The sequence below is a fragment of the Mesoplodon bidens genome (assembly GCF_964165515.1).
Source record: "Mesoplodon bidens genome assembly, chromosome: 18".
In the NCBI taxonomy this organism is placed as follows: Eukaryota; Metazoa; Chordata; class Mammalia; order Artiodactyla; family Ziphiidae; genus Mesoplodon; species Mesoplodon bidens.
The window spans coordinates 45,568,346-45,582,382 of NC_138175.1; the positions used below are offsets into that span (position 1 = coordinate 45,568,346).

Consider the following 14,037-nt stretch of genomic DNA (forward strand, 5'->3'; position numbering starts at 1 on the left):
ATTAATTAATTCATTTATTTATCTTTGGATGCATTGGGTCTTCGCTGCTGCATGCGGGCTTTTGCTAGTTGTGGTGATTGGGGGCTACTCTTCGTTGCAGTGTGCACGCTTCTCGTTGCAGTGGCTTCTCTTGTTGCAGAGCATAGGCTCTAGGTGCGCGGGCTTCAGTTGTTGCAGTACGTGGGCTCAGTAGTTGTGGCACGCGGGCTCTAGAGCGCAGGCTCAGTAGTTGTGTCGCATGGGCTTAGTTGCTCCACGGCACGTGGGATCTTCCTGGACCAGGGCTTGAACCTGTATCCCTGCATTGGCAGGTGGACTCCTAACCACCACGCCACCAGGGAAGTCCCAAAGCCCCTACCTTTAATCCTTGGGTTCTGACAGGAGTACAGCTTTGGTTACACTGAACTGGTTTTGATATGCAGAATTCACTGCCATTCATTTCTAGTTTGTAATTTTAGTTGGATTCTTTTGAAGTTATACTTGGAGGTGGTTTTAGATTCCTAAATGGGCAGATTTCTTTCAGCTGCTCTTCTTTTAATTTCTATTCTTCAAAATTTACAACCTTTTAAATGAAGATCTTCTCATGATAACTATACTTTACTACTGTTTTTCAGAATGAATTATCCTAACAAGTGGTTTTGAAGGCTTTGGATATTTGATACATTCATAAGGCCCTCCTCTCATATGAACTCCTTAACAGTAATACAGTTATTAATTAATGACAATAGTATTTATTGAGCATAGGCTTTATATAAAATATCTGACAATCTTCACGGAAACTCTATTAGGTACATATAATTATCACTGCTTAAAAATAAGTAAACTGAGGAACACAGACATTGCATAATTTGCCCAATGTTATACAGTCAGTAATTGCTGGAAGTGAGATAATGTTAAGTAAGGTATATGGCGAAAGGCACAGTCACAAAATGTTTGAATAGGGTCATTTTCTATTAGGAATTCTCAGACGTTTAACATATTTTGAGTGGTAACAGGAGGCTCTTCTATATTCATATTAATCTTTTTTCAGTGTAAGATCTCTGATACTTAGTAAACAGTGAGTGTGAGGCAAAAAGAATTCCCATGTTTATTGAATTTTCTTCTGGTATGAGTTACCTGATGTTCCATAATGGAGGTGACAAATGAAGGTTCTCTGACAATAATTACATTACCTTATGCATTATCTAATATTGAGTCAGGCATAAATTCCACATAAAGGCTTTCCTACATCCCTAACATCAAGGCTTTCTAGCCAGTATGAATTCTGTAGTGTTCAATGAGCTGTGAGCCAAGAATAAAGGCCTGCCCACATTCTCTACATTCATAAGGTTTGATACCAGGATGAATTCTCTGATGTTCAGTAAGCTGTGAACTACGAATAAAGGCCATTCCACATTCCCTGCATTGGTAGGGTTTCTCACAAGTGTGAATCCGCTGATGATGAGTCAGTTGTGAAACACGAATAAAGGCTTTCCCACATTCCTTACATTCGTAGGGTTTGTCACCTGTATGAATTCTTTGATGCTGAATAAGGTACGAACTACGACTAAAGGCCTTCCCACAATCTTTACACTCATAGGGTCTGTCACCTGTATGAACTCTCTGATGTCGTGTAAGCTGTGCGTGCTGTCTAAAGGCCTTCCCGCATTCTTTACATTCATAGGGTTTCTCCCCAGAATGAATTCTTTGATGTCGAGTAACTTCTGAGCTATGAATAAAGCCCTTGCCACACTCCTTACATTCATAGGGTTTCTCCCCAGTATGAATCCTCTGATGTACAGTAAGCTGTGAATGCTGTCTAAAGGCTTTCCCACATTCTTTACACTGATAGGGTCTAGCACCTGTATGAATTCTCCGATGAACAGTAAGTTGTGAGCCGCGAATAAAAGCCTTGCCACAGTCTTTACATACGTAGGGTTTCTCACCTGTATGAGTTCTATGATGCAGAATAAGTTGTGAGTGCTGTCTAAAGGTCTTTCCACATTCTTTACATTCATAGGGTTTGACACCAGTATGAAGTCTCTGATGTAGAATAAGTTCTGAAGTACGACCAAAGGCCTTCCCACACTCCTTACAGTCATAAGGTTTCTCACCTGTATGAATTCTCTGATGTTGAACAAGGTGTGAGGTACGACTGAAGGCTTTCCCACATTCCTTACATTCAAAGGGCTTTTCACCCGTATGAGTTTTCTGATGTTGAATAAGGTGTGAGCCACGGCTAAATGCTTTCCCACATTCATTACATTCAATCAGTTTCTCGCCAGTCTCATTGCTGGGATGTAGGGTGAGGGATGTATGATGCTCAAAAGTGGGCATGTTTCCGTAGGTGATTTTCACTTGTTTGAAAGAGCACTCATGATTTACTTGTTGTTTTTCAAACTGGCCTTTGTATGCCCAGTCATCTCTAAAACTGGAGCCCTCAAAAGCACAGCATGTAAGGCTTTCCATCAGCTCCCAATCGAATGACTCCACTTCAAAGATATCTTTTTGTAGAAATTTATCACACCTGGACTCCAAGTCTGAAAAATAAAAAAAAAGTAAATACAACTTGTTCTCTTCTTCTAAGAGAAATTTAAAAATTATACAGGAGACTACAGAGACAAAATGAAAATAATAACCATAATAGGTGAATTGCTTCTATAAGTCTCAAATATTGCTGTGCAATTTCTAAAAAGCACATGAAAGCACAAATATGATAAGAGCTCATATAGTGCCAGAAAGGGGCAAGAAAATAAATTAAGCCAGTGGTTCTCACATTTGATAGAGATCAGAACATCCAGGAAGCCTTGTAACAAAACAAATGTCCAAACAGCACCCCACACTGAATCAAAATCTACAGGAGTAGGGCCAAGACATGTGTATACATACATATTTTAAAAGTAATATATATATATATTTTTAATTGAAGATTCACATAAAATTTCCCATTTAACCATTTTAAAGTGTATAATTCCATGGTTTGCAGTACATTCCCAGTGTCCTGCAATCATTGCCACTATTTTCTAATTCCAGAACACTCTCATCACCCCAAATGGAAACTCTGTGCTACAGACTCACAGACATAGAGGACAGACTTGTGGTTGCCAGGGGGGGGGGCGGGGGAGGGCTGGATTGGGAGTTTGGGACTAGAAGATGTAAACTATTATATATAGAATGGATCAACAACAAGGTCCTATTGTATAGCACAGCAAACCATATTCAATATCTGAAATTAAACCATAATGGAGGGGCTTCCCTGGTGGCGCAGTGGTTGAGAGTCCGCCTGCCGGTGCAGGGGACGCGGGTTCGTGCCCCGGTCTGGGAAGATCTCACATGCCACGGAGCGGCTGGGCCCGTGGGCCATGGCCGCTGGACCTGCGCGTCCGGAGCCTGTGCTTCGCGATGGGAGAGGCCACAGCAGTGAGAGGCCCGCGTACCGCAAAAAATAATAACAAAACATAATGGAAAAAAATATGAAAAAGAATGTGTGTGTGTGTGTGTGTATATATGTGTGTGTGTGTGTGTGTGTGTGTATGTAAATCACTTTGCTGTATAGCAGAAACTAACACAATATTGTAAATCAACTATACTTCAATTTAAAAAAAATTAAAAAGAAACCCTGTGCCCATTAAGCAGCCGCTCCCCTTTCCTCATTCCTGCCAGCCCCTGGCAATCACTAATGGCAGAGAAACACTAATTCTGTCCCTGTGAATTTGCCTATTCAGGGCATTTCAAACAAATAAGGCATCTATATTTTTAGCACTTTCTACCATATGATGCTGATGTCAGTCAAAATGAAAATCTCTGCTTAAACTTTTTCACAGCCTCCCCACTGCACTTAGAATAAATTCTAAATTCAATGCCATGGTTCACAGGTTCTTGGCAAAGCAGGTCCCTGCTTGTCTTTGTTGTCGCTCTGTCACTCTATCTCCACCAAGGACAATGCATCTTCATTTTTTGAATATTCTCCCCTTTCCTCCCTATGTAACAAACCACAGCCCTCCTTTGAGTATCTAGAATAAATGTAGGTCTTTTCCATCTTAGACCTCTCATCAGGTTCTTCTATCTATTGGGAATCCTGTCCTGGGCCCTTTGTATGTCTGCTTTTCTCTTTAGGTTTCAGATTAAAACTCATACTTTCAAAAAGCTCTCAGCCTGATAACCCTAAGTGTATACTTTGATTCTCTCTCCCACAACGTGTGTCCTATTGTCATAACACTTTCATCAGTTGTACTTAAGAGTTTCATTTACTTACTCATCTGTTGATTTGTTTTTTTACCTCCCCAAAGGCAGAAATAAAGCCTTTTTCACTAGCCGTTGTCACCAAATCCTAGCACATAGTAGCAATAATGGATTGCTTGATGAATAAATATTGGATTCTAGAGACAGACCAATGGAACTCAATAGAAAGGCCAGAAATAGACTACAGTTTATATGGAAATTGAATTTATTATAAAGGTGGTATCTCAAAGGAGAAAAGAATAGTTTTTATAATAAATAATGTTGGGATTAGATAGTCATTTGGAAAAAGATAAAATTAGATCCATATGTTATAACACCATGTACCAGAATAAACTCTGAATACAGTTTTAATGTTACAATAGAAACCATACAAAAACTGGAAGGAAATGTGGTAGATTACTTTATAATCTAGGTATAGGGAAACCTTCTAAATAATGACTCAAAATCCAAAAGCATCAAAAGACTGATAAATTCCATTATGTAAAGGTGAAAAACAAAACAAAAAACTTGCACACGAACAAAAAACACCAAAAGCAAAGTCAAAAGACAAGTGACAGAGAAAATATTTGAAACTTATATCATAGATAATGGGATGATCTTCACAATTTATAAAAGACTCTTAAAAATTAAGAAATGCCCTCGAAAAGTAACGTAACAATTACCAGCTGATCCAGCAATTTCATTCCTAGGTATATACCCCAAAGAAGTGAAAACAGGGAGTCAAACAGATACTTGTACACCAAGGCTCAGAGCAGCATTATTCACAATAGCCAAAAGATAGAAAGAACCCAAGTGTCCATCAACAGAGGAATGAATAAACAAAATGTGGTATATACATATAATGGAATGTTATTCAGTCTTAAAAAGGAATTAAATTCTGATAAATGAATGAACCTAAAACTACATATTGCATGACTACATTTACATGAGATACCTAGAATTGTCAAATTCATAGAGACAAAGTAGAAAAGAGGTAACAAGGGGCAGGGCGGAGGGGAAAGTAGAGAGTTATTGTTTAATAGGTACAGAGTTTCTGTTTGGGATGATGAATAAGTTCTGGAAATGGATACTGATAATGGCTGCACAACATTGTGAATATATATACAACCTGAAGGTGTTCCCAAATGGCCAAAGCTTTCCCAATAAGCAATTTGAACAGCAGAATAAACAATGATATTTTTGGACTATAACTCATAGAATACATAAATAAATAGCCCATACTGATAGAAACAAATCTTTGAATAAATAGATGAATGGGAAAGGGCGTAGGGAGAGCCCTTCCTTACAGAAGAATTCCAATTAATAAATGCAGAAGCAATAAGGGACATAGAAAATCAACACAAGGCAACACTATTGTATTTTTACAGACAAGATCCACCAATGGATACTAAAACCAGTGGGCAAAATGAGGAGAAACAGCATATAGTTGCAAAGTATCTCCCTCCAAGATAATTACCACTTACAGTTGCAAAGTATTAACTTTACAGGAGAGAAACATGAGAGACACCTTAACCAAGGTGATCAAGGTTAACACTACCAGTAAAAAGCCATATTAACATCAGGCAACCCCTGATATGATGCATAGAGGACACAACATCACTTCTGTGGTATTCCTGTCAAAGATGCATAATCTCAATCTAACTGTGAGAAAATATCAAGCAGACACAAGTGAGAGACATTCTCCGAAAGAGTACTCATCAAAAGGATCAAAGTCATGAAAGACAGAGCAATTGTCACAGATTGGAGGATACTAAGGAGACAAAACAACTTAATGCAATGTGGGAATCCCAGACTGGATCCTGGTATAGAAGGAGGACATTAGGGGAAAAACTGATAAAATTCTAATAAGATCTGTAGATTAGTTAATAGTATTATACCAATGTTAATTTCCTGGTTTTGATAACTGTACTATGGTTACATAAAATGTTAACATTTGGAAGCTGAGTGAAGGGTATATGGGAATTCTCTGTAATAATTCTGCAAATTTTCTATAAGTCTAAACTAGAATGATTTCAAAATATTTTTAAAAAAACTTTACTAAAAAGAAAAAAATTCTATTTCAGTCTTGAGATGGGAAGAGAAACACAGGTTTAAGCACATTTCTTTTTTTTTTTTTTTTTTTGCGGTACGCGGGCCTCTCACTGTTGTGGCCTCTCCCATTGCAGAGCAACAGGCTCCGGACACGCAGGCTCAGCGGCCATGGCTCACGGGCCCAGCCGCTCTGCGGCATGTGGGATCTTCCCGGACCGGGGCACGAACCCGTATCCCCTGCATCGGCAAGTGGACTCTCAACCACTGCGCCACCAGGGAAGCCCTAAGCACATTTCTTAAAGTCAAGTTAAAGACTATTCTATTACAAAGCAATAGGACATACAACTTCAAAATTGCTTAAAGGTAGAAAGGGTAATAACATGTGAGCAAAACAGGAATAGCTAGAAATAAAGAGAATGAGGAACAGAAAATATAAGATAAAATGGGAGGAGTAAGAACAGACACATGAATTATCACAATAAATGAGAATGGATTAAATTCTATTAAAGTCAAGGACTCTCAGATTGATTTAAAAAGGAAACTCTAATTCTGATTATAATGGACACACTTAAAATGGCAATAATTTTTTAAAAAGGATAAGCAAAGATACACCATAATTTTTTTTTTTTTTTTTTTTTTTGCAGTACGCAGGCCTCTCACTGCTGTGGCCTCTCCTGTTGCAGAGCACAGGGTCCGGACACACAGGCTCAGAGGCCATGGCTCACGAGCCCCGCCGCTCCACGGCATGTGGGATCCTCCCGGACCGGGGCACGAACCCGTGTCCCCTGCACTGGCAGGTGGACTCCCAACCACTGCGCCACCAGGGAAGCCCCATCATAATTTTTTAAACTAACAAAAGCAGGGCATTTTATACTAATATCAGAAAAAATAGAATTCAAGATTAAATGCCACTAAGTGGCAAAATGAAGGATGGACTGTACTGATAAAAATACAATTTGCAACAAGGATCTATATTTCATCTTTATAAAAATGTAATATGTAGTAGCAAAATATATAATACAATTAAGAGCTCTCAGGGCTTCCCTGGTGGCGCAGTGGTTGAGAGTCCGCCTGCCGATGCAGGGGACACAGGTTCGTGCCCCGGTCCGGGAAGATCCCACATGCCGCGGAGCGGCGGGGCCCGTGAGCCATGGCCTCTGAGCCTGCACGTCCGGAGCCTGTGCTCCGCAACGGGAGAGCCCACAACAGTGAGAGGCCCGCGTACCGCAAAAAAAAAAAAAAAAAAAAAAAAAAAAGCTCTCAGAATTTGATAGTGGAAGTACAGAGAAAGTTAAAAGGACATACAGACTCTAAATCACATAATCAAAAGGGTCATAGTTAAAGAGGTGAATGCCCCATCCAAAGAACACTAGTTTTAAATATACGTGGAACATTTTCCAAAATTGGAACAACTTGACTTAATGACAACATTGGAAGAGAAAAGGCAGTGGAATGAGTTCTTCTTTGGGCTGAGAGAAGATTCTTGCCAACACAGAATTCCATACTCAGTGAAAATATCCTACAAGAAAAAAGGTAGAATAAAGACATTTTCATGTGGTCAAAAGCTGAGAGAATTTGTCAACAGCAGACCTACAAAAAAGTAAATATTAAGGGTGTTCTTCAGATAGAGAAAAAATGATCCCAGATGAAAATAAATGACAACAATACAGAGAAGTCATGAGGTAGTAACATAACTAAGTATTCAAAGGCTCCATTTCTGTCCAGCAAGTGCCAGTTACAAATACTTACTAACATTTTTTTAGTGGTCACTATTGCCTGGCATTGTTCTGGGCATTTTCACATACTAACTCATAAAAAAGCCACAATAACTACATGAGGAAGGCACTATTTTTAATCCCATTTGCAGAGGAGAAAACTGAAGCACAGAGAATTTAAGTAACTTACTTAAACTCGCAGATCTAGTAAGTGACAGAGCCAGGATTTGAACTCAGAAAACCTGATTCCAGGGACTTCCCTGGTGGTCCAGTGGTTAAGCATCCGCCTCCCAATGCAGGGGACGCAGGTTCAATCCCTGGTTGGGGAACTAAGATCCCATATGCCGCGGGGCAACTAAGCTCATGCGCCACAACTACTGAGCCCTCACACTCTGCAGCCCACACACCACAACTAGGGAGAAGCCTGCGCGCCATTAACGAAAGATCCCACATGCCGCAACTAAGACCTGATGCAGCCAAAAAAAAAAAAAAAAAAATCTGATTCCAGAGTATTCCCTCAGACACTACACATCCTTACCTCTCAAAAGTTAAGAGAATAAATGAATTGCTGAATTAGGTGAAGTGAAAAGCTGTTTTAAGAAAATAAATACTTTTTAAGGAATGAAGACACTTGCAGAAAAAAGGATGCAAACTACAGGTAAAATAGTTGCCACTAGAAAGGGGTACATTCCTTTTTGAAATGAGGAGAAAACATAAGAGAAGAAAGGACAGAGAGGAATTAATGGGGATAAAGGCAAGGTTCCCTTGGAAGCTGATGCTGGCAAGGTCTTTGTTCTTCATGGCTTCACGTCTCAGGCTTTTATTCCGCAGTTTTTAGTAGGGCTTTGAGGGAGTTTCCTGACAATAACTCAAGTTACTGTTATGAGTTGACTCACCTGCTGGGCTATTATTCCCAGTGACCTCCCCCCATTGGATCAGCCCTCACTCACCTGGGCACCATGGTCCTGTCATATCATTTACAACCATCCAGGGTTCTTTCCCTTGCTCCAGTAAGGAGATGACATCGGGCTTAGAAAGGGAAAGTCCTGTTTATAGGAAAAGAAATGGGGCATGATCGTGCTGTTTCCAAATTCAAACCCAGTCTCTTGGTTGCTAAGGAAGAGAGGCAATTACATAAAGGAAGGTGTGAAGGTTGTCCAAAGGATGGGAAGGTGGAGGTGCCAATGGCACTACCCATTTCCACTTCAACAAAGCACAGAACAATTCCCTTGAAGACAGAGAACAGAAACTTAGCCAGAAACTTGTAAGTCTTCCCAGAAATTCACCATGAAGAAACCAGAAATTTTATTCTCCATTTGCCCTCTCCCTCTCCCCAATCCATTCCTCACTACTCTTGGCCCTGCTATGTGCCCAGCTGTGCCCCAGACAGCTTACCTGTAAGCTGTCTGTATTACCTGTATTACCCTGGTCCTATCATTTCTCATTGGGTTTGGTAGATGGAAAGCATCAGTGGGCAGGAAGACAGTTCAGGATATTTCTTATCCCTCTTGCTCCCTCCTTTAACCCAGGAGTTCTGGAGGTAGGTACAGTGGCTACCAGCTGGCCCTTCTCCATGGCTTTAGCTCTCACTATCTTCCGGTGGCAGTGTTTCCTCTCTTTACCCCCTCCAGCCGGAGGTGGTAACAGCCTCCCACTGTTGTAGTCCCTGGGAGCCTTGTTTCCTGGCTGGTCCTGTATTATACAATGTCCTTACCTAGTGAGACCAAGTTACTGAAGTTCTCCAAAGTTACATCCTTGTACAAGTCCTTCTGGGCAGGTTCCAGGCACTTCCATTCTTCCTGAGAGAACTCTATGGCCACATCCCTAAATGTCACCAATCCCTGAAACAATAAACCCATGCACTACTAGTAAATGAAATGACTTTTATTTTTTAAATTGATTACAAAAATTTTCAAAATACACAAAAGTACAGAGAATAGTATAATGAGCCCCCATGAATCCATCATTCTGCTTCAGTAACTTGACAAGACCTTGCAAATCTTGTTTTAGGTCTTCCTTTCCATTTTTTACTCCTGGTATATTTTCAGGCAAATCCCACATACCAAACATTATAGTATTTCACCCACAAATACTTTAGTATCTAACAGATTAGACTTTTTAAAAAAGGCATAATAACCAGAATATCACTATCACACTTAATAAAATTAACAATAATTTCCTAATAACCAGATCAAGTTTCAGATTACCCCACTTTTCTCAAAAGTGATTTTTGACTGTAGGTTTGTTCAAATCAGGATTCAAACAAAATCCACCCCTTGCAATTAGTTTATGGATTTACTAAAGTGTCTCAAATCTCTTATAGCCCCCATAGACCCTTTAAAAATTTTTATTGCTGTTTATTCATTAAACAAACATTTGAATCAGTAGCATTTCCCATATTCTGGATTTGGCTGATCTTATCTTCATGGTATAGTTTAACATGTTTCTCTACTTCCATATTTTTTAGGGGACATAAATATGTCAGAGGTCGTACTGTGTACTTACTATAGCATCCCCTTAGGAAGCACATAATGACTGGTTGTCTCATTTTTAGTGAGGTTGAAATTCATGCAGCTGGGGGAAACCCCAGGAGAAAAATTAAAGTGTGCCGAATTTGAGAATACTCCTAGCTGCAAAACCTCTCTGAAGAAAGGCATCTTCTACCAGCTCCCTAAGGACTACCACATATTAAATTAAACCAACCAAGATAATTTCATGGGAAAAGATTAGTCTTTTTAACAAATAGTGCTGGAATAAGTGGATATCCATATGCAAAGAATGAAGTTGGACCCCACATCACACTATATATAAAAATTAACTCAAAACACATTGTAGATCTTAATGTAAAAGCTAAAACCATAAAACTCTTAGAAGAAAACATAGGAGTATATCTTCACAGCCTTGGTCAGGCAGGGGTTTCTTAGATATGGCACCAGACACAAAAAAGAAACAAAAAGAACAAGAAGATAAAATAAACTTCATCAAAATTTAAAGCTTTTGTTCTGCAAATAATTTCATCAAGAAAGTGATATTCCAACGCACAAAACTGGGAGAAAATATTTGCAAATTGTTTATCTGATAAGGGACTTGAATCCAGAATATATAAAAACTCTCACAACTCAATAATAAAAAAGACAACCTAATTATAAACCAGCCAAAGAATCTGAAGAGATTTCTCCAAAGAAAATATACAAATGGCCAATAAGCACATGAAAAGATGTTCAACATCACTAATCATTAGGGAAATGCAAATCAAAACCACAATAAGATGCCATTTCACATCCACTGGATTGGCTATTATGAAAACAAAACAAAACAAAACAAAACTCCCAAAAAACACATATTGGTGAAGATGTGGAGAAACTGGAACTCTCTTACATTGCTCTTAGGAATGTAAAATGGGGTAGCCACTTTGGAAAACAGTTTTGGCAGTTCCTCAAAATGTTAAACATAGGGTTAACATGTTACCCAGAAATTCCACTCCTAAGTATAGAGAAATGAAAACATATGTCTACCTAAAAACATTGGTATATACCAATGCTTATAGCAGCATTATTCATGATAGCCAAAAAGTAGAAGCAACTCAAATGTCCACAGACTGATGAATTGCTGAACCAAATGTGGTCTATACATATCCATGGAATATCGTTTGGTATAAAAATGAACAAAATACTGATACATGCTACATCACGGAAGCTTGAAAACATTATGTTAAGTGAAAAAAGTCACATACAAAAGATCAAATATTCAATGATTCCATTTATATTAAAAGTCCAGAAAAGGTAATTCCATAGAGACAGAAAGTAAATTAGCGGTTGCCAGGGGATGAGGAGGGGAATTTGGGAGTGACGGCTAATGCAAACAGGATTTTTTTTGGCAGTGATGTAAATGTTTTAAAATAGTTTGTGCTGATGGTTGCACAACTCTGCAAATATACTAGAAAAGCACTGAACTATATACTTACATGAGTGTATTTCATTGTATGTGAATTATATATATATATACAATAAATAAAGCTGTTAACGTTATTGAAGACTTTCATTAATGCTGGTTAAATCTATCAATATATACATTAGAAATTAAAAGAGATAAATTTAAAAAATTATTAATTTATTCAAATAACTAATAATAAACCTGTTACATGTTAACATAAATAACACATTTTATGAAAAATAACTTTGTCAAAATAAAAAAAATTTAGTAGCACTGTTTTACATTTTTGCAAATCTCTTTAATGACTGGCTGAATGAAAGAGTTAGATTTTCACATCTTCTGTATTCAATCTGTTGGCCAACTTAATTTAATTTAATTTAATTTTACTTTCTGGCTGCACCATGCGGCTTGCAGAATCTCAGCTCTCCACCCAGGGACTGAACCCAGGCCACAGCAGTGAAAGCCAGGAATCCTAACCACTAGGTCACCAGGGAACTCCCCAATCTGTTGGGATAACACATTTCATATAGCTTCTGGGAAACTCCACTGTACACTCATTAGAGTTGTGAGTTAAAAAGGCAAATAATGTGTTAGTATTATTATTATAAAAGTAATTTTGACCCCTAGGCCTCCTGAAAGGGTCTCAAAGTCTTCCTGGACCACACTTTAAGAACTGCTGACCTAGCGCTACACAATTTAACGTGAATAACTTGAGATCCCATTGTGTTGAGCGAAAAAATATGGTAAAAAATATAGAGAATATGACAACTGTACATCAAATTTAAAAATGTAAAACTCAACAGTATACTGTTCAGCAGGCATTCATACATGGTAAATTATAAGAATCAAAGTGCTAACGAACGCAAAATTAAAAGTAGTCATTAACATTGGTGAGGTGGTAATACGATATGTGAAGGGATGTGGGAAGGGATAAGGTTGCTTAGATGGTACATTAAACAAATATATCAACTCATTTTATTATTCTTTATACCTATATATGTTATAGACACGTTTTTGTATGTATTTTTCAATACTGTGAAATGTTTTATGATTTTTAAAGAGGGGGTGATATTTTAAAATAGAAGAAAAAAAGGAAACTACTTGGGTTAATGGCAAAGATCAAAGTCATTTTATCTTTGGCTCTATTCAACCATGGTTCTGATAAGGGCAGCTCTCAAATCTCTCTCAGGAGAATATATTTCTGCTCCATTGGTGCTCTGGTAAAAACATTGTGCACGTATGTGAACACTGTTGGAGAAGAGAGGGCCACAGAGGGAGGTGAGGCACTATTGCTCATTCTCTGCAATGGAGGAACTGGGAGCAGGTTACTGAATGGGGCTCAGCCAGACAGGGAAGTCTCAGGATAAAGAACACACATGTTGCTATTATTTCAAGGATAGAGGAAACTTCAACTTACCTGGGTCATGGCTTTTAGAACTACCTGTCCTGCTTGGATTTCTTTAGATTCTTCTCTTGAACAAGTGCAGAGTCCTGAAAAAAAAAACACAACAGAGTAGGGGGAGAAGGGGCAAATCTCATAAACCGAGCTTGCCTCAGCACGCCTAAATAGATGAGCTTAAAACAACTGTACTTCCAGGGTCCCCGCTCTGCTTCCTTTGCTCTCCCCTTGTCCCACCACACAACACTAATGCCAAGAACTACTGAGTTAACAAAACCCAGCCCCTTCCTAAACCATAAGGAAGCTGAAAGATGGATTCAAGGCAGATGTGCTTCGGCACTGACATAGAATCCAAGCACGTTAGCAGGACGGATTCTGGCTGGGACAGTCCCTATCTTGTTGATGCTAATCTACACCCTAGATGAGGCCTAGACAGCTCCCAGCTAGCTGTACCAAGCAGACCTTCCTTTGCAGCTGCAGCAAGGAGGATCACAACTCAGACTCACTCAGACTTTACCCCTTAAAGATGAGGACGGTACCTACAGGCTAGAAGCAGAGCATACCTGTGCAGGCCAAACCCTGTGAAAAAGACAACCCTTAAACAAAGTTTTCCAGCTTCTCTGGGTTCAACAGGCAAAACCTCTTGGGTACCTCCCCGGCTCTACATTCTCCTTCTAAGTTCAAAAAGGGCCACGCCATCCATACAAGAGGCTTCGTCAAAGCCTCCAGCCCCAGCTG

At 39.1% G+C, this 14,037-nt stretch overlaps 1 protein-coding gene across 3 annotated transcripts in view; it reads right to left on the bottom strand.

Moving 5' to 3' along the window:
• Positions 1-359: 359 nt before the first annotated feature.
• The window catches only part of ZNF565 (zinc finger protein 565), a 108,335-nt gene continuing 94,657 nt past the window's right edge, over positions 360-14,037 (bottom strand). For all 3 annotated transcript variants that reach the window (XM_081217147.1, XM_081217149.1, XM_081217148.1), the window contains 4 exons: positions 13,318-13,391; positions 9,682-9,808; positions 8,918-9,013; positions 360-2,519 (listed from right to left, as the gene is read on the bottom strand). In XM_081217147.1, the coding sequence (XP_081073273.1) occupies positions 1,249-2,519; positions 8,918-9,013; positions 9,682-9,808; positions 13,318-13,391 (1,568 nt within the window). In that variant the 3' untranslated portion in view covers positions 360-1,248. The remainder of the gene's footprint in view (positions 2,520-8,917; positions 9,014-9,681; positions 9,809-13,317; positions 13,392-14,037) is intronic.